At 35.7% G+C, this 22,219-nt stretch overlaps 1 protein-coding gene across 28 annotated transcripts in view; it reads left to right on the forward strand.

Annotated features, from left to right (window-relative positions):
- The first annotated feature begins 2,114 nt into the window (after window positions 1–2,114).
- LOC143236765 (potassium voltage-gated channel protein Shab-like) overlaps window positions 2,115–22,219 on the forward strand; it is a 50,958-nt gene continuing 30,853 nt past the window's right edge. For 3 of the 28 annotated variants that reach the window (XM_076475278.1, XM_076475280.1, XM_076475277.1), the window contains exons 1-2: window positions 2,127–2,446; window positions 21,070–21,776. In XM_076475278.1, the coding sequence (XP_076331393.1) occupies window positions 2,365–2,446; window positions 21,070–21,776 (789 nt within the window). In that variant the 5' untranslated portion in view covers window positions 2,127–2,364. Of the gene's footprint in view, window positions 2,839–9,652; window positions 9,939–13,238; window positions 13,404–14,260; window positions 14,363–21,069; window positions 21,777–22,219 lie in introns of those variants that run through there. The other 25 variants (XM_076475288.1, XM_076475302.1, XM_076475283.1 and 22 more) reach the window with 25 other exon arrangements.

Genomic DNA, 22,219 nt, shown 5'->3' on the forward strand with positions numbered 1-22,219 from the left:
CTGGGCATGTTGGCAGTTGTTTTGAAAGCCCTCCACGTGTTGACTATTTTCTGAACAGTGGAATGGCTGATTTCAAAATCTTTTGGGATCTTTTTGAATTCCTTACCAGACTCATAAGCTGCTACAATTTTCTTTCTGAAGGCCTCAGACAGCTCTTCTGCTCTCACCATGGTGCTCACTCTCACTTCATCAGTCAGGACCATACCAAACTAAATGTCTGAGGTTTAAATAGGGCAAGCCTCATTCAAAATGCTGAGTAACGATCTTCTATTCATGTGTACTTGGTGTGATACACCTGTGTGTGAGTTGAGCCATTTGAAGTGGGAATAAATGTGGGGGTATTCGAATCCCACGCTGTACAATGTAGACAGCCCAATGTAGTTTTGTTCTGAAACAAATGAAACTTCATAAAGCTACACAAGACACCATATACACTTTATACATCGTGGGTAAACGTTTCAGAGTTATGAGTTCATAAACTTACCGACGACCCAGTTTTGATACATTTTATAAAAGCAATCCTTTTTTTTTCGTATCAGTAGAAAGGATTTTCAAAAACGTTATACCGTTTTGAGAACACGTTTGTGGAATTGGTATGAGTGTCACTTAAGATTCACCATAAAAAGAAAAGTCTGTACTGCTCTCTTTGTACAATTACGTGATTTTTTGCTTTCATTTCTGAGTTAAAAGGAAAATAGTTACTGTTAAATTGTCAAGAGAATAAATAACAGAAAATTTTAAACAGACAAACTAAGAATAGGTTCTGATGTACAAAACTCTGTTTAAAATTTTCTGAGTTAAAAGAAAAATAGTTACGGTTAAATTGTCAAGAGAATAAATAACAGAACATTTTAAACAGAGTTTTGTACATCAGAACCTATTCTTAGTTTGTCTTTCTCTAAGTAAGGTCACAAGACTTCTTCGAAACCTGGTTTCCAAGATTCTTTAACCAAAACCTCAGTACTATTAGTTAGTTATATTTAACCTCATAAACATTTAACTTATTTTGGATCTCTCCAGATATAATATCCGGAACGTATTTTTGATTTTTCAATGTTAGGGCAAAAAAACAAAAGTGGAGTAGGATTGGTTTGTTTTGAATTTTCTCGAAAAGCTATACGAGGGCTATCTGTGCTAACCGTCCCTAATTTAGCACTGTAAGAATAGAGGGAAGGCAACTAGTCATGACTACTCACCGCCAACTCTTGGGCTGCTCTTTTTAGTGGGATTGACTGAAACTTTATAACATCCCCACGGCTGAATGGACGAGTATGTTTGGTGTGATGAGGATTCAAACCTGAGACACCCAGATTATGAGTCGAGTGCCTTAACCACCTGGCCATGCTGATCCGTGGAGCAGGAGCGGCTGGAGGGTATTGTTTGGCCTCTTCATTAAGTTTTCAGAGATCACCATATGCCCTTACCCCACCAATATTTCAAAATACATAATCTATTCATTATATTTCAGTACGAGAGAGTGAGGAAGAAAAGTTGATATTCCGTTACTCTAGAGTTATACAAGATTTATACTGTCTATGAGGTAGGGGAGAGATCATGCTGCCAAGAAATACTGTTATGATGACTCCCCGCCATGTTAAACATCATTGAGCATTGATATTTGACTAACGCAGTCAATTACGTGTTGTTGTTTTTTTTAACCCCCACCCAAATATACAGCGCTGAACTATTAACCATTCACATCCTATTTACCTTAGTGGCGTTAGTTGAAAACAGTTTTATAGCTTTTAATAGTTGTCAGTTATTTCTACTCCAATACTAGAAGGTAGTGACATCTTGAATAAAAATATTGTGAAAAATGGTACAAATATATTTAAATAAAATAATGTTTGTTTGTTTGTTTTGTTTTTTGGTAACTCAGTTTAAGCAGTATAAATAGTAGTTCCAGTAGTTCTATGCCAGTTTAGGTTTTCACCTTGCTTTCGTAATAAAACTTTCAAATCACGTAGATCGGTGTAGCCTTAAACAATTTAGACCAAAAAAAATCGGAAAGTGAAAAAAACGAACAAAAATTCGTATTTCTTCTGGCCTTAAATTGAATTAAAAATTGTGAGGTAACTCACATTGTTGCCGTATGAGGACGCAAGGGGCATGAGGGTCGAGGGGAGATTCGTATATGGGGTTAAAAAAAGGCGCGCTTGTTGTCCTCGTTTATAGTTAAATTCAAATACGTCAAGTACGCTTCTGTTGTGTCATCAGCTTTAGTTGTGCTAGGGAGGGTGTAGTCAAATCACAACCTTTTAAATTTTATAACACAGCCCTTTCCTTCCTTGTGTGTGTATACCTTGACTACACATTGTTCATGAAAATTGCTTCATAATATCTTCCAAAAGAAATAATTTGTTCATGCCGTTTGCTGTAAGTGGTGCGATTAGGCGTATATCGTTCCCAGACTGCACTATCCACATGTGTAAGGTTGGTTTCGTAGGTAAGCTATATTTAGCCTAAGTAGTTTAGAACAACGCCAGTACATGTAGCTGATTGTTTTTACATGAAAACCTACCTCTCGCTGTGAATAGGGTGTCGCAGTAAAGGTTGGCAATAATTAGTGGTTAAAACATTTTGAGTGGATCTGGATAAATAAAAGAACAAATTCTCTTTCCATAAAATATGGTAGGTAGACGATTAATCTGGATGCCCAAGTTGATATTTAGTACCATCCAAATCTTAAGTTTTGAGTATCGATCTTACGAATACGTGATTTGAAGAAAGAGAGAAAAAGAAAAGGAGATTCAAGCAACATTAAGAAACCCATATTTTAAAAGTGGGCTCATAATTATGTTTGAGAAGTACTTATAGTCTTACAAGTAATGCAGTCCGGTGAGCATTTTTTTTTTCGGATTTCAAAATGATTATTAATTAGTATAGGATAACTTTGGCTAAACTCCAGTATTATTGTATAGGTTGGAGTTCTCTCAGAATTACTTCGTAAAGTAAATTATATCCTTACTGAGGTTGTATTATATTTCAGTGTGTTGTGTTACAGCTTTTGTGTGTCTATTATTTTGTAATCAGAGAGTTTACGTCAGATGTGCTCAAATAATTATTAAAGCAATGAACCATTCAGTGGTAATTTTATTTTATCATTATTAGACTAACATATTTTGGCTTTACTCTTATGAAGATGTTTGGCAGGATTCGCCGTTTTGGCAAATTAACTGAAGAGAAATTTCCTCTCGCGTCTCCTTCAAAAGGGTAGCAACAGTTGGTTATTTTAATTGGTGTGTTTGTATGGCCTTTCAAAAATAAGTTTTATTATTCGACATTTGGTTTTATAGGATAATCAAATTGATTATTTCGTTTGAATATAACTGCATGTTTGTAAAGGTTGTTTGTTTGTTGTTTTGCAAAGCTACTCAAGGGCTATCTGCGCTAGCCGTCCCTAATTTAGTAGTTAAGACTAGATGGAAGGTAGCTAGTCATCACCGTCCACCGCCAACTCTTAAGGTACTCTTTCACCAACGAATAGTGGGATTGACCGTCACTTTGTAACGCCCTCACGGCTGGAAGGGCGAGCATGTTTGGTGTGACGGGGATTCGAACTCGCGACCCTCGGATTACGAGTCGAACGCCTTAACCCACCTGGTCATGCAGAGCCCTTTGTAAAGGACACTATAGCAACGACAGTGCGAAATAAACAACATGGCCTTATAATATTACCGGTGTAATGCGCAAAATACACGACGAATATGAGAAGGTGAATAAAAATAAATTATAAATTTAACGCGCTAAGTTAAATGTAATGACCCACACTGTATTACAAATCGAACAAAGAAACAAAGCCACCAGAAATTACTCGTATGGTTTAGGTTTCTTTTGAAATCTATGTAATACAAAACGTTAACATCCAAATTGAAAAACAAAACAAAAACTATTCGCACCAATTGTTTTTGTAATAACTATTATATATGCACTGCTGGCCAAAATCGTAAGGCCAATGAACGTAAAGAAAAATACGCATTTTGCGTTTTTAGACTCAACCACTTATTTGAGTAGAGCTTCGAAAGATGAAAATAATAAAAGGGAAAATAAAAATGAAAAACTTTTTAGCATTTAATAGGGAAAATATGAACACTATGAAATCAGCCTAACTACTAGCTGGTCAAAAGTTTAAGACCATACCAAAAAGAAGTCCTAAACAGGGTAGGAAATGCCCATCAAGAGGTCTCAGTAGTGAGTTGCACGGCCGTCATTGCGAATAACTTTAAACATTCGCTTTGGCATGGTCGATATAAGCGTTTGCAGAAGGCTGGCTGGAACTTTATTCCAAATGGTGAAGATGGCTTTACGAAGATCATGCATTGTTTGGAATTGACGTCCATTTCTATAGACTTCCCTTGTCATCCACCCCAAACACTTTCAATGGGGTTCAGTTCGGGCGAACACGCTTGATGGTCCAAAAGAATCACGTTGTTCGCCATGAAAAAAGTCCTTTGTCCTGCGGGCATTGTGGATTGCAGCGTTGTCCTGCTGAAAGATCCAGTCATTTCCACACAAGCCAATGTAGTCAGCTGCTGTTTGACGCCTCTGTATAATCTGAAGCTCCATTGTTCCATGGAAGGAGAAAGCCCCCCAAATCATGATGAAACCTTCTCCATTGTGTCGTGTAAAAAATGTCTCTGGTGGGATATCCTTATCGTGCCAGTTATGTTGGAAACCATCTGAACCATCCAGGTTAAGTTGTTTCCAGGTTAAAATGTCCATTGGCCTTAAGATTTTGGCCAGCAGTGTGTATATATATTTGTGCAGCAAAACATTTAGGTAGTGAATCATTACACAACTTTAAAATATAAAAAAACATATTATTTGAACAACTGGTAGATAATTTAATGTTTTGTCAGTATTTATGAGATCAATGTTTGTTTAACAAGGTGAAACTATAGCATATCAGATATGAATTATTTTAAATTGCTCGATTCTCACTCACATCACCATTATGAACGAGCTCACAAACCAAGTTTTTATGCTGAATACGTCAAATAATTATAACCGGTTAAGTATTTAATGAAGAAACAGTTGTCTAGTTAAATATTCAACTGTGAATTAAAAATGAAGTCACGTGTATATTCCTGTATTGGAAAGTCTACCCAGCTCATGACTATAGCTTTGACAAATATTAGCTTATGTGATTTGGCAGTTTTGGTTTGGTTTGTTTTGGATTTCGCGCAAAACTACATGAGGACTATTTGCGCTAGCCATCCCTAATTTAGCAGTGTAAGACTAGAGGGAAGGCAGCTAGTCATCACCACCCACCGCCAACTCTTGGGCTACTCTTTTACCAACGAATAGTGGGATTGACCGTCACATTATAACGCTCCCACGAGTGAAAGGGCGAGCATGTTTGGTGCGACGAGGATGCGAACCCGCGACCCTCAGATTACGAGTCGCACGCCTTAACACGCTTGGCCATGCCGGGCCTGTTCGATGGGGCAAAAGGTTCCAAGTTATTAGAAGTAACTAATCAGGAAGAAACTAACCTATTATGTGTTACATCTTATAATGCAAGTGGTTTACTTTTTCCGGTTTGATGGTTAAGAACAAACCTAAAATTGTATTTCTATCAGTATACAGAAGTTCGGTCTTTAACAAGGCCAACTTACGATTCCTGGTACCTCTCTCCCTCCCCGTACACACACGCACAGTGGCTCAACGGTAAATGTGAAAAATATGTAACACTAAAAATCGGGTGTTGGTGTTTAGTCTGTTTGAGATCTTAAAACACTAGTTTTAATTTTGTCTCCACTTCACAATCGATACCGTTTTTATATAATCGATATTTTATTGTTTTTTATTCATATGATTAGAGCGTGGTATTTTCTGATGTGCCTAGTCTTAGGTGTTTTCTTATTATTAGTGGTGATCTAAGTATAGTCAAAATATTGGTTTGTCCTATTTATATGTGTTTATGCATTTATCTTCTATATTTATTGCGAACGGTGGTGCCTGTTCGAGCGTTCGTCTGTCTCCCGCTGAAAAAGCTGTGCACGTAGACAAAGCTCAACATTCACTTTTGAAATGACAGTAGAACAGACATAAATATTGTTGATGGAAAATTTGTTTTTCAAGCAGGATATTCCACAATAAATTGTTATGAATTAATTACATTATCAATCACATTTCAAAATACAATGTAACTTAAAGATTAAAAATGTAGATTTTATTGTACATTATTGTTGAGTGGTTCTTAATATGACTGAAATACTCAACAACTGTTTTCCATGATGGGCAGTATAAATAGCTCAAAGATTTGGTTCTGAGTGAAACCAAGAGTAACACAATTAACTTAAAGCCCACTAAATAATTTAAATTGACAGATTAACTTAAACTTTTCCCGTCAGTGAGGACGGGTATCTGTGCTGTCACAATATGGAAACGATGAGGTACCGTGTCTTTTCCTAATGACCGGTTTAGAGCTGGAAGGTTCAGTTGATTAACTGATAACTAATTTCCTACGAGCATCGATTACATCGGTTAGTTTACAACATGATTATATCGGTTAGTTTACAACATGAATACATCGGTTAGTTTACAACATGATTACATCGGTTAGTGTACAACATGATTACATCGGTTAGTGTACAACATGATTACATCGGTTAGTGTACAACATGATTACATTGGTTAGTTTACAACATGATTAATCGGTTAGTTCACAACATGATTAATCGAAATGGATGTTTCTGATTATTACTGTTTCTGAAAACAGCTAACTAGTCATTAATCAGTGATTCCAATTATTCCATCTATCGATTAATCAAAATTACGTAGAAATAATCAATTAATTGAAATTAATATTTCTGATTATTACCATTTTTAATTAATCCAACTATCTGAATAATCGAAATATTGCTGTTATATTTGTATGCTATCAAGCTCAAAGCTGTATAACGGGCTATATGTGCTCTCCCCAGTTACAAGTTGTTCTTTTTTTATTTCAAGTTTGTTCAAATTCAAAGGGAGGAACACTAGAATGATTTAAGTGTCTGACTCAGTTCCCAGTGGCACCAAACGTGTTCGTCCTGTCTTTTTATGGCAAAGTTAATGTGGCTATCTGCCATTGTCACTATTTTTTAAATACCTACTTACTGCAGAGGGAAAGCAATTGTCTGGCCGCGCACACACCGTCACACAATTTTCTTCCCCTTTCTTTCTTGTATTAATAACCAGATGGAAGAAAACTGACTAATAGCCTCGTCACCAGCTACTTCCTTCTTGAATTGCTGGATACAGGAAATACAGTACCTGCCACCAACTTTCATTTTTTATTGTTTGTACGTACCGTGGTTTGAAGAACAGTAGTAACTGAACGTAACTGATTAATGGGACCGTCAATTAATTATTGGAAAATACCAATTACCATCCAGCTCTAATTTACATTAGTTCGTTTTCTTATAAACTGGGTTTTCCTCAGCCAGATAATCAGTTGTCGATGTATCAACTGTTTAGTTCTATACAGCTGTTTTCATTAGAAAAATGTATTATTCGTCCTGAAAGCGTAAATGTAACTCTATTTAGCAAGAAAAAAACAGACACATACAATTTTATACGAAGGTAGGATAGAATATTTTACAATTAGTAGATATGAACCTACAATATTTTATCAGTCTTTCTTTGATTGCACTAAAAATGTTTTTAAGTCGATTTTTCACAACATAATTAAAAGATGAATCAAGAAGCTGATTTCGAAACTTTTTAGTATTTTAAATTTATTATCAAATACAAAAACAATCTCCTCCTTTTCTCTACGAATTTAAAATTTTGCATCAAACTTGATATTTATAAATTTTTACTTTCAGTGTATATATCGATTTTTTGTTGTAGTTGGAGCCTTACCACTTCGTTACAGTATATGTCATCAACACTTGATCATGTTGTGACATCCGTGCATCTTGTCAATAGCTTTGTATCATAGTTTCCATTGCAAAGACTCCATTATAAGACTGACGTGTTCAAATAACGCCAATTCTCTCTGTAGGATTTCTGTTATCCATTTAGTGTACGGAAACAACGGCTTCCAGGCGACCATTTTGAACATTCTGATCGCATAGGAATCCATGGGGTCTGCGTTGTGTCTGTCGACTTGGCCAGTATGTACTCTTATGGCATAGCATGAATACTGGTTTCGTTATCCAGCGGTTTAATATTTGTGGTGGTTGAGCTGGAAGCCTTATCTTAGTAAGCCAATGTTTTGTTGGCTTCGTTTCCAAACAGAGATCGGAGATCCTTCCTGATTAAGGTACTGTTGCCTGAGACAAGAGGACGACTTTTACCACTGATCTTCATGTGCATGGGTTATCACCTGTTACAAGACACTAGGTTTTTTTTCCCAAAGCTGGTACAATTGGTCTTTTGTTGAATGGTTCCACTTTCCCAAGTTGTTACATATTCCTTTGTTTTTTAGTACTATTAAGTAAAAGTTATATCCCATCTGGAAAATTATAAATCCTCGATAAGAATACATCTCTCTGATCTGAGTGTAGGAATATTTTACGTCAGAAAGGGCTGCTACATTGTCTTCCCAAAAATGATTAACTTTTGGTGACTTCACAATACCAAATATGTTAAAGTGTAATTCTGATAAACTCGTTTCACCGCGACTTTATACTGGCCATGTTTGTCACATGGCTTGATGATTTTTATGTTCAATATCGCTTTTATATAACACGCTAAATATTTATACGTATATAAGCGATATTTATTTGAAAAAGGGAAGATTTTGAAGAACAACGATTAAAGCAGTGTCTATTTCCTAATTGTAGACTGCATGTAACAAGTACATAAAATAATCTAAAAAGATGGCACAGCTTACAAAACCACATTTATACAAATTATCAAGTCACAGGTAAATAATATCTAAAGATATAAGAACCATATTCTCTTACTTTACGTCTGTTACTCATAAAAGGCCCGGCATGGCCAAGCGCGTTAAGGCGTGCGACTCGTAATCTGAGGGTCGCGGGTTCGCATCCCCGTCGCGCCAAACATGCTCGCCCTTTCAGCCGTAGGGGCGTTATAATGTTACGGTCAATCCAACTATTCGTTAGTAAAAGATAAAAGAGTAGCTCAAGAGTTGGCGGTGGGTGGTGTTGACTAGCTGCCTTCCCTCTAGTCTTACACTGCTAAATTAGGGACGGCTAGCACAGATAGCCCTCGAGTAGCTTTGTGCGAAATTCAAAAAACAAACAAACTCACAAAATCGATGCCATCTCGAAACCCTAATAATAAAATGTTGCAAAATGAAAAACAAACACCACGACTATGTCATATTTATGTATTTGAATATCAGCAAATTTCACACATTATTCTGAACCTCCATTACAGAAACTTATTTCAGAATATTAATTTCTGAAATTGCATGCTTGGTATCACATTTCAATTCTAACAAAATATCTTTCTTGTCTTTGATATGTTTCGTGTTACCTTTTTTATGAGTTATGATTTCAATCTTGAAATTTGTTTCGATTCACTTTTTTTCACAAAGTTTTTCTTTCTAATTTTAGGTATGATGATTGAATTATAAGCCTAATGTTTTTTAAACGTATGGTGATATCTAGTCACAGATTAAATAATATTCCACCATTATATCTGTTTTATACGAAGTGTTTAAAACAATTAATGTGACAATGTCATATAGGTATTGATCCCCGCTGGGACAGCGGTAAGTCTTTGGAGTTACAACGCTAAAATCAGGGGTTCGATTCTCCTCTCTTAACACAGCAAGATAACCCTATATGGCTGTGCTATAGTAAAAACAAACACAAGTATCGCAGGTATTTCATTCTGCGTACCCCGCTAGTTCAGTGGAGTCTACAGACTTACAACACTACAATCAAGAGTTCGATTCCTCACGGTGGGTTCAGCAGAGAGCCTGATGTGGCTTTGTTATAAGAAAATATACACATTTTGTTCTGTTTAATAAGGTATATATATATTAAATATTCAAAGTTTTATATAAAATATGCTATTACGGAGTTTCATACTGAGTATTATATATTGTTTAATGTTAAAATAGCTTTTAATATAGATTCATAGACATACCTGTTTCTTTGTGTTTAATAACCTCCAGGTATAATTAACACATTACGTTAATCCTGTGACATGCCCCTAGTAATCAATCTTTTATTATTCACAGTAGATTTTCAAGTTTTTATTATAAAGTTTAACATTTTATTTATTTATCCTATTCCATCTCAAGTTTTAGTGAACTAAGCACAAATTATATCGAGTTAAATATTAATTTTTGCCTGTGGTGAAATTAGATGGTCAAAGTCAGTTTTTAAAGCAACCTTTTTAAATTTTATTGATATAACAATTCTTTTATTAAATTAAGTAACTTAGCAATATTTTAAGTCTTTAATAGTTAAGGCTAAAATTTGTAAAATATTTAAGCCGATAAAAACGTTAACTAAATTTTAAATGCTTTGTTAACGATTTATGCGGATAAAAGTCCTGATTCTTCGATAAATTAATCGTTGTTGGTATTTGATCTGTTACACGCTTACAGTAGGTTAGTAGGTTAAATTGTTTGTTTGTTTTTGGAATTTCGCACAAAGCTACTCGAGGGCTATCTGTGCTAGCCGTCCCTAATTTAGCAGTGTAAGACTAGGGGAAGGCAGCTAGTCATCACCACCCACCGCCAACTCTTGGGCTACTCTTTTACCAACGAATAGTGGGATTGACCGTCACATTATACGCCCCCACGGCTGGGAGGGCGAGCATGTTTAGCGCGACGCGGGCGGGAACCCGCGACCCTCGGATTACGAGTCGCACGCCTTACGCGCTTGGCCATGCTAGGCCTAGTAGGTTAAATGCTAAAGGAAGTTGTACTAAGGGAAATGCAGTGGGAGAGAAGAACTTCTATAGTTTACTGTCATCTGAATATTAGGGGTCTAAATCTATTAATTATATAATATTATTCAGCAGTATGTACTACTGGAATTCGACTATGTTTCTGTTCCCTTTAATTTCTATCAAAAATGGAAGAACGTAAGATTTTGAAAGTTTTTTCGGTTATAAAACTAAAATCGAATAGTAACGTTGGTGCTACTGTATGTAGTAGCAGTAGCTTCACCTAAGGAGTAAAAGTGATATAGTTTGCTTATTTCGTGATGACGAGAAACCCGTTTGTAGTAAAATGAAGATGACCTAAGAAAGTCGAAACGTTGTTCTGTACTTTATTCTAATTAAAGTTTAAATACCCATACCAGCCGTCTTGAGAATAAAGTTTGTTTGTTTGTTAATAAGCACAAAGCTACACAAAGGGCTGTCTGTGTTCAGCTCACCATGGGTATCAAAACACGATTTCTAGTGGTATAATTCCGCAGACGTGGCCTGTGTCATTAGGGGACAAAAGTCATATAGAGGTCACTGTGATAATGGTACATCAGAAACATACTTGTACCACAAAGGAATGGTAAATGATAAGAAAATATTTTTAGTTCCACAACACTTCAGGGTGGGACGTCCTTCCTCTGATGAGGTGCTTTCTTAAATCATCTACCCCCTCCCTCTCTCCCCAAGTAGTACATCAGTACTTCTGCCGACTTACAACGCCAGAAACTGGGTCTCGATAACCGTGGTGGGCAGGGAACAGACAACCGATTCTGTAGCTTTGTGCTTAACTTCAAACAAACAAACTCTATAAATGTTTATGAGTAAGCTAAAACTTTCTCTAGTATTATTGTGAAGTTAGAGCTATGAAGATCGGCCTCACCGTTAGATTAGTAACAGAAACGCCACTATACGAGCAGCTGTTCAGTTGGGATCTTGGCGAGATGGTTTATGTACTTCTGTATTTCACGTTTGTACTTGGTTTCTTTACCCTGGATTTTGCGTCACAACTTGCTGAGCTAGTTTATTTCTCCTCAGTATCAGGCTTTCTCCGTGATAAGTCACATTTCTGTTTGGCAGCTTTGTCATCATGATTCTCGATGTTTTCTATCACTTTATACTCGCACTGAAGTAAAAGATATACTTGTGTAACTTACGAAGATCGAGTTACTACACAATTCCTGCAACGAACTCCGTACGAAGGGGTTGCGACTCCTTCAGTCACAGATTAATTCAGTGTACGTTTGAATTCTCTAGCTAAAAAAGCCACTTTTCCTGTGAAACATCGCAACAATTCTCCGCCAGGACGGCTCACTTTGAAATTCTGCATTAAATTTACTTTACCACAATCTTAAATGTTATTAAAAAACGAACTTCGTTGATGATAATAAATGTACGAAAGTAATGCACATTATTTAAAAGGAAAGAAATGCCACTTCACCATTAAGGAAGCCATTTTGGAAAAAAATAATGTTATAGCGTAATTTCCTGTTATTTTTTTTAAATTTTAGCAAGGATCTGTTTAATAAGATTTTCCATTTTGGTGCGATATAAAGTTGTCATTCAGGGGTGGAGCATCTATAGAGAAACAAGTGTTAAATAAGTATTAAAATCAAGCTAAATGTAACCTTTCATATTTAATGTAGGCTTATTTATCGAACAAACGTTTTATTGAAATTAGCATCACGTAGTGAATCATTACGTAAACTATTCACAAGTTTATAACAGATGAAATCTTGAAAGAAAAAGTCTATATCTTGGCTTCCAAACTTTGTTACGTTTAAATATATGAACTTGTCATTAATCACTTCAAACAAAACTTTCATGGACAATATATCCAAGATTCTGTCAATACAAGTATCATATTATTATGTCCTTTTTCTAGCTTACATTTTGAAATCCAGGTGTCATTTCAGTAGTCGTTCTTTTCTTTTTCTTGCAAGTTGTAAGGAGGATAACACGTTGCTCTGAGCGAGGCCAACTGCCCTATATGGGGTAACAATAATTTGCTTATTTTTAAATTCATATCATGTAAATAGATACCAGAGTTATTATCTTTCTTCTATCACAGCTAAATATTTAGCTGAAGAGGCTTAGATCTTTAATCAGTAATCACGTGATTTTTTTTTCTTCACAACGCCAATGTTCCTCTCACGTGAGAAATTTTAAGAGCTCTTAAAACATGCTAGTGAAAAACAATTTTTCTAAAAACATTGAAACGGTGAAATATTTGACTATTAACGTACATTAACTATGTTTATAAAAATAAATATTAAATCGTGCTCAAACGATCGTGCTGAAATCCAATGAACATGTGTAGAAAAATAAACAACCAGCACTTTTTCTATATTGGGAAATTGAGTGGTGTGATACTTGGTAGTTTGACAGATCAGAGGTTCTCTCTGGAAAAAAACAAAAAACTAAATAACGTTTAAGCACCGAATTCCACACTTATTTTTGAAAAGCTGTCTGAACTGGACAGCTTGGACTACGTGAAGAAGAACAATGATGACACGAACTTACTTAGCCATCATGAACACCCTTGAAGACGTATGGTATGTTTCTTGTCATTATACTGTTATAATAGTTGATTTTTGACAACTTCTAGCTACATGCAACGGTGTGAAAAAGTTTGCGTTTTTATTGTATCTTCTCCTTGAATATTACAACAGGGACAGCTCTGTTGTTGAGAGTTTGTTACTGTCGTTATATTTTTAATTTAATTATAAAAAACTAACAGCACATATTTCATGTGGTTTGGTTTGTTTTGAATTTCACGCAAAGCTACACGAGAGCTATCTGCACTAGCCGTTCCTAATTTAGCAATGTAAGACTAGAGGGAAGGCAGCTAGTCATCACCACCAACCGCTAACTCTTGGGCTATTCTTTCACCAACGAATAGTGGGATTGACCGTATCTTTATAATACCCCCACGACTGAAAGGGTGAGCATGTTTGGTGCGACAGTTTAATCAACTATTGCTTTTTGAAGACATCATTACTCGTATAGTTTTCATTTTTTTCAGTCTGCATGAATACAATAACTACTTTGAAATTATAATTAATTATTTGGATAATTTTACTCCATAAAATTAGAATAATGATGTGTTTCTTGTAATGCTATTTCCCGCTTTCTATGAAACTAAACAATCTGATGTGATTTATTTTTATTTTAACAAACCTTAAATGTTTTGTATGGCACAACAGGTGTTTTCATTTATTTAAATCATACCTATCTTAACATTTAAATTTATATCATTTGTTTAATCGCAAGGCTGAACAACTGACTACCTGCGCTCTGTCTGCAGCACCCTTTTCTATCATTGTAAACTTACCCTCTGACTTTCGGTTTTATTTTATTTTTACACTTTATTAATTTTCTTGTTATTAATATTCCTATTTGATTTTATTAGATACCCTCTGCCTTGCTGTGATTTCATTAAAGTTAATGTGGGGAGATCCACGAAGAAAATTGAGTTTGTCAATTTCAAGATGCATCTTCTGATTATCTTAAGGTAAACACATTAGTAAGACTAAGTTTTCACTCCATAGTTGCATGATTAATACATGAAACTGTTTATTGTTATGTTTTAATTGACATAAGTAATGTTTCAGGAAAGTACAATTAAAAACATGTGCATTACTTAGGTCATTACTTATTAATTGAGAAGGGTTTAAAGTTCTCGTAAGACGATGTGTAGTGACAATGTTGCTTAGATTATAATGAATTTATATATATGTTAAACCTTTCAATATTTGTAATTCAAAAAGTAAGTAGATCATGACATGGTGATTTTACTGAGGGTTAATCACACTTTATAAGAATGATGGTTTCCCAGTCTTCTTGAAATACGTTGTCCAATGTCGATTGTTTTCAACTCGATGGTCACGAGTTCATACTGTTGTTGGCAACTTTCATTATAATTAATTTCTACTGAGAAAAACGAAGGACATCTCAGATGACACAGTTTTTCAAGATATGTGGGTGGTGGCTTGATAAACCACATTCAAGCATTGTTTGTTTGTTTGTGAATTTCGCACAAAGCTACACGAGAGCTATCTGCGCTAGTCGCCCGTAATTTAACAGTGTAAGACTAGAGGGAAGACAGCTGGTCATTACCACCCACCCCCAACTCTTGAGTTACGTTTACCAACGAATAGTGGGATTGACCGTCACATTGTAACGTCCCCACGGCTGAAAGGTCGAGAATGTTTGGTGTGATGGGGATTCGAACCCGTGACCCTCAGATTACGAGTCGAATGCCTTAACCCACCTGGCCATGCCGGGTCTCAGCTGCATCTCCGTAAACTTCTATACCCTACATTCAAACCAATCTGATAAATTCACTAAATTATAAACGTCACAGCTTTAAATAATCTGTTAAAACAGCGCAATACTGGTTGAATATTTTCACTTGTTTTAGTTGTTGTCTGTTCTTTTACACCACCATCATTTAATTAGTTTTAGTTTGTTGTTTTTAAGAGACGTCTACTAATGATGAATGGTTTGTACCAGTCGCCGAAAGACGTAAAGTAATCCAACGAGTCTGATACCGACTTGAATTAATGAATTGTTCATTTTAATCATCGTTGTCACGTTTTAGTTTATTGAATTTATGAACCAGAACCATAGTTTACTGTATTTATTTCTGACTGGTACTTTTTATATGATTTGAGAGACTATACGACATCTAAACATAACCAAGCAAACAATTTACGTTCAAAAACCTAAAGTTAATAGCTGAAGTTACCAATATAAAACAGGTTTTATCTGCATTTGTAGACACTAAACAATCGGTAGACATAAAGAACAGCAACATGTTTTCAGAAAATTAAGTTGTTAGAGAATGTTATTATCAAATCCTGTACTTCACAAAATGATGTCATTTGGTAAAGATATTTGCTAGTTAACGTGACTCGAGTTTTAAGTGTAGACCTAATGGAAACTTTTCCAGTCGATATAATCGACACCATCTGTTGTTATATCAACTGTTGCAAAATGTTAGTCAAAACTTTCCCAGGTTCTCGTGATTTCAAGTTCTGAAACTAACCCTTGAAGGTTTGTCACTGTAGCTGTTTGGAAGCCAGGTGGTGTTTTTTGTTTGAAGAACTAGATAGAGTCAGAATTTAAAGTCTAAAGAGCTTTCAAGAATGATGAAGTTTCACGATCTAAGTTAACATTGTATACAATGTATTCTAATGTAGGCTTCACGACAGTAATTGTGTTCAGAAGTATATGTTACCAAATGACTGCAATATCCTAATCCCCTTGGTTTGAAGATGCCACCATTGAATGCCCTTGAAGGGATCATGTCGCTTTATGCTGCCTTCAAAAAATTGAACCAGTTACCAAACTTCTGCAGAGATTGTACCGTTGTTTTGTTCTTTGTACAGGTGTTCACAACAATTTAATTTAAGCGTTGTGAAAAGAGGTTCGATGACGTGTCTTTATAACCAGATCTTTCATGCATGTGTGAAGCCTGGTGTAATTCCTTGACCTTGTAAAATAAAAAACATAGTTTTCAAAATGATTCTACAGTTGAATGAACATCCCTGCTGCCTTAATATAAGAGTACACAACCATATGTAGGACAGATTGCATCACTGCCTCTTATTCATAGACATATATAGGAACAAAAGAGAGTTGGTCTTTGCCACAGTCAGGTGCTGTGTCTAGGCAGATTGGAAAAAAAATATCCCTTTTTAATGTCGCCTTCTTCAGCTTCACGAACAATCTCGTCACTGACACCAATTATTTCATTTAGAGATGAAGATGATACGCAACCAAGGCATCCATGGGCTTTATCTTTTGCTTTGTTGTAGATATTCATCTGGATATGGATCCAAGAGAGCAGCAAGTCCAACAACCTGAGGAAAAATTTTCTGTTTGATAATAATTTGGTTTCACTGTAACCACAGACGGGCTGAAGTATTTACTAAATCAAATGACAGATGTAAATATTACGCGTTTGCTGCCTCACCTTGGTTCCTTCTATACAATGTATGTTCAGGGTTTTTTGTTTTTGAAATTATTCAAGAATCTTATATATTCAGAATGATGGAATGGTTTTGACTTCAGTTTCTTTTATTAGCTTTTAGTGCTTTGAACCTCTGTTGATAACTGTCTTGTTCAATTGTAGTTCAACCAAGAATGTGAGTTAAACAATAAAGGTTGAAAACATCGCTTCTTAATAACGAAATTAATCTTGAGATAAGAGTCCAGTTTCGGTTGATGGACTCGAAAAAGAAGACGTATTACAAAATTGTGAAGTTCCTCACTTATGTTGTGCACCTGGAACAGCAAAGGTTTTGAACACTTGAACTACAGCTGCAGAAGGAAGGAAGAACAAGCTTATTACATCAAGTTAACATTTGAGCAACTGAAGAGCAAACGTTTTAGATGTGAAAAGGTCAAAATGTAGAGGAATAAAATATTACCAACCACAGACAATTTGTTTTAGTGTAAAGTTACATTATTGGTGGTCTCCGCTTTTACCACCAGGGGAAATGAGCTCTGGGTTTTAGCGTTATAAGTTTGTAAAGTTACCGCTGAACCTTATACGTCGGGGGACATTAATTTAACTGTTCCACAATAACGAATAATTCTTTATGGTACCGGAGAGCAAATAAGTTTGTATGTTTGTTACGCGTTATAATTTATCTTGGACGAGTCTCCGATTTATTATATTACGTACGTTACGTATTACTATTTCAAATAACAGGAAATTTGAATTTAGACATTAACTGTTAATATGTATCAAATGTATGACATTTGCCAACACGATTGAGACACACAATTTTCTTTTTTAGCACATATATTCTAATATATAAACAATACAATTTGTAATAACGGCTATTACTAATAATTATCACAAATGATCACACCCTTACAAACTGATAGTTCCCGGCGAAGATATTTAGTGTTCTCGTAGAAACAATAGTAATTCACTGAAGTTGAATGGTTTTTAATGTTCGAAATGTATAAACGTTCCTGGTTAAATTATATAGTTTTGCGTTTTATATATATTAATCACAATTATACTTACTAGACCTGTAGAACACTGATGTACTTGTCCAATAATAATATTTTCCTGTCTTTCGATTAACTGATTTTAATACGAATCACGCGAGCCAGTAGTAAGTTCAACAATGTTCTATCACGTCTTCATAAAACAAATGTTGATTTTCACTCTCAAGTTTGGTTTCGAATTAAACACAAAGCTACATAATGGGCTATCTGTGCTCTGCCCACCACGGGTATCGAAACCCGGGTTTTAGTGTGTAAGTCCGCAGACATATCACTGTGGCACTGGGGGGCTCACTCTCAAGTATCTTCTACATTTTTCGAGAACAGGACTTGCGCAATACATAGTCAAGAATGTGCGTCACATGCAAAGAAAGAAAACTATACTAAAACAAGCATAGATATTACAATAACATTTTTAACTCAAAGATAAGTGGTTTAATTACGTTTATTTTTTATGCTTTCAAATTATTGACGAAGAACAGCTTATCAATTCGATAGCTTGAAAGTAGACAAATATTTTTGTGCCTTTAATAAATAGAAAGAGCTGTTTAAACAATACTTCCTTCGTTTGTTTTTGAATTTCGCACAAAGCTACTTGAGGGCTATCTGTGCTAGTCGTCTAGAGGGAAGGCAGCTAGTCATCACCACCCACCGCCAACTCTTGAGCTACTCTTTTACTAACGAATAGTTGGATTGACCATCACATTATAACGCCCCCACGGCTGAAATGGCGAGCATGTTTGGCGCGACCGAGATGCGAACCCGCGACCCTCAGATTACGAGACGCACGCCTTAACACGCTTGGCCATGCCGGGCCATTTTTTTCATACAAGAATCATGAACTTTACAAACAATGTTACCTTCCTTATTTGTAAGTAACATTGTATTGGTAAAAGCATCGACACCTTTTCCTCTGATTTGTAACTACTTTACAGAATTGACTTTGAGGCTACTTCCAGAATGTATTCTGCTACAATTTGAGATAAGTTTATTTCTTTGTCCTGCAATACCTTCTAATATTTTGTAAATATGGTCTAATCAACTAGGAATGATTGGGAATGAACCAAGAAATTGTTTTACTTTTAAAATGCATAGATTTTATATCTCCAGTGCTTGATAAATATGAATCAGTTCGTACGGATGGCCACTAGAAGTACTGATGGGATTTCTTACCAAGTTTCGTTTTTCATTAAATGGAGTATACATAGACTGTGTATTTCCAATCGTTAGTATGACATCTAGGACAAAAATAGAAACATTTGTGTTCGTAACTGATAAAATATTAATCATACAGTTGAATTTCATTTTCAAATCCCATTAATCATTTGAGGGATTTTTTTTCCCATACATTGTTTATGTATACTTTCAAGATATACATTGTATTAAATTACATATTTCAAGTCACGTTATTGCTTTTTTTATAAAGAAAAACTAAAACAGAAAATAAAATAATAATTTTGTAATTGCAATCTTCATATTTCCGCTGGCATATTTTTTGTGGGAAAAAAAAAAACATTCTTAACCTCTGCATCGCAAGCTACGCGTACTCATTTCTTATACGTACAGGGTGGCCCGTAAGTCCTTACTCATCTATATGTTATTATGTTATATTCAATTACGCGTGTATTATAATTTGTTTCTTTTTTTCAGAGAAATATGGCCGATGTAAGCCCATGTTGAGGAAAATATCTCACAGAATATGGCGTCGCATAATATTATGCAACGAGAATGAGGGACAGCACATAGATACACTGGATACATAAGATATATGGATGGGTAGGGAATTACGGGCCACCCTGTATATTTTAAGCACTTTTATGAGCTGTTCGTCAGGCTATTATATGCAACAGATGGCGCTTTACGTCATTTAAATAATTTTATGTATATGCGCAAGCATAATTACACTGAAAATATCACACATGGAATTTCTACTGTTACAATGGGTGCTTTTACTAGCAATATGAAACATATTTAAATGATTGTTGGTTTTAATACTGACTTTATTACATATTTATGAGCCCAGCACGGCCAGGTGGTTAAGGCATTCGACTTATAATCGGAGGGTCTCGGGTTCAAATCCCCATTACACCAAATATGCTCGCTCTTTCAGTCGTTGGGGTGTTATAATGTTCGGTCAATTCCACTATTCGTTGGTAAAAGAGTTGGCGGTGGGTGGCGATGACTAGTTGTCTTCCCTCTACTCTTACACTGCTAAATTAGGACGTCTGGCGCAGATAACCCTTGTGTAGCTTTGCGCGAAATTAAAAACAAACAAATACATATTTATGATGTTATTTTTATAAGAATGAATTATTTGTCCGTTTAATTATTTTTCTCATGATTATCTTTAGACGCCTTCCCCAGTGACACAGTGAAATGCCTGCAGGCTCATAACGCTACAAACCAGGTTTCGATACCCATTGTTGGCAGAGCACAGATAACTCATTGTGGAGCTTTGTACTTAAAGAAATATCTTTAGACAACAGAATCAAAGTCTACCCTACTCTATGACGTTCTTCTCATTGGTTTTATTATGTTTTTTACACATTATTAATCGAACGCAAGAGAATATGCCCCCCCTCCAAACTGAGGCATCCATCGTAGATATGGAACAGAATGATCTTCTAATTTGGTATGATTTGTTTGGAATTTCACGCAAAGCTACACGATGGCTGTCTGCACTAGCCATCCCTAATTTAGTAGTGTAAGACTAGAGGGAAGGCAACTAGCCATCACCACCCACCGTCAACTCTTGGGCTGCTCTTTTACCAACGAATAGTTGGATTGACCATCACATTATAACGCCCCCACGGCTGAAATGGCGAGCACGTTTGGCGCGACGGGGATGCGAACCCGCGACCCTCAGATTACGAGTCGCACGCCTTAACACGCTTGGCCATGCCGGGCCCCAAGGAAGGTAAAGGACCCGCTGTTATGAAATCGTGACCCACGTTTTTGGGCCGTGAGGGTTAAAGAAAAGTAGTCCAAGAATTAGCCAGGGGTGCTGTTAATTAGCTCTCTTTCCTCTTTAAACTATAATTTCAACATTAGACGGCTATGCGCAGATATGTCCTTGTATAGCTTTGCGCGAAATTCTGACATAAACTAGTAAAAATGTTTGCATGTGTTTAACAAAATCAACTGAATATTTTTTCGAATATGATTCGTGTTCTTATGTTTTTGCGTTTGTTACAGGTTTGATGATATACCAAACCGAAATGACGCCTCATCAGATAAATATAGGTGTTCGCGATGAATCAAAACATCTTCAGGCTACAGCACCAATGAATACCCAGCTTCAATCACAATCTCTTGGTGAATCTCTACATACCGAATATAAACTTCAAAATGGCAATGTACCTTTACATTCTTGGTCATCATTACCTCCAAACTACGAAACGTTTCCCATTATAAAAGATAACTGGGGCCGACGTATCAAATTGAATGTAGGTGGAGTTAAACATCAAATTATGGGTCGTACATTGGACAGATTACCACATAGTCGGTTAGGTCGTCTAAGACAGTCTAAAAACATTATAGAAGTTATGAAGCTCTGTGATGATTACGATTCAGAAGAAATGGAGTTTTTCTTTGATCGTCATCCTGGTACTTTCAGCTCAATTCTAAACTTTTATCGCACAGGTAGTCTTCACTTGGTGGATGAAATATGTGTAGAGTCATTCAGTGATGATCTTAATTACTGGGAAATAGATATAAACTATCTGGAACCTTGCTGTTTGCATAAATATAACCAGAAAAAAGAATACATACAAGCGGAACTAGAAGAGGAACTTATGGATGACCAAGAAGAAGAGGAAATATTTGAAGAAGGAAGGTGTACCAGACATAGGAAATTTCTGTGGAACTTAATGGAGAAACCAACGTCTTCTATTTCTGCCAGGGTAAGCAGGATTGTTATTATATTTATCAGTTATATGAACATTGCCAGGGTAAGCAGGATTGTTATTGTATTTATCAGTTATATGAACATTGCCAGGGTAAGCAGGATTGTTATTGTATTTATCAGTTATATGAACATTGCCAGGGTAAGCAGGATTGTTATTATATTTATCAGTTATTTGAACATTGCCAGGGTAAGCAGGATTGTTATGAAATTTATCAGTTATTTGAACATTGCCAGGGTAAGCAGGATTGTTATGAATTTTATCAGTTATATGAACATTGCCAGGGTAAGCAGGATTGTTATTATATTTATCAGTTATATGAACATTGCCAGGGTAAACAAGATTGTTATTATATTTATCAGTTATATGAACATTGCCAGGGTAAGCAGGATTGTTATTACATTTATCAGTTATATGAACATTTCATTTTTATAATAGTT

This window comes from Tachypleus tridentatus, chromosome 13 (genome assembly GCF_004210375.1).
Source record: "Tachypleus tridentatus isolate NWPU-2018 chromosome 13, ASM421037v1, whole genome shotgun sequence".
NCBI classification, from domain to species: domain Eukaryota; kingdom Metazoa; phylum Arthropoda; class Merostomata; order Xiphosura; family Limulidae; genus Tachypleus; species Tachypleus tridentatus.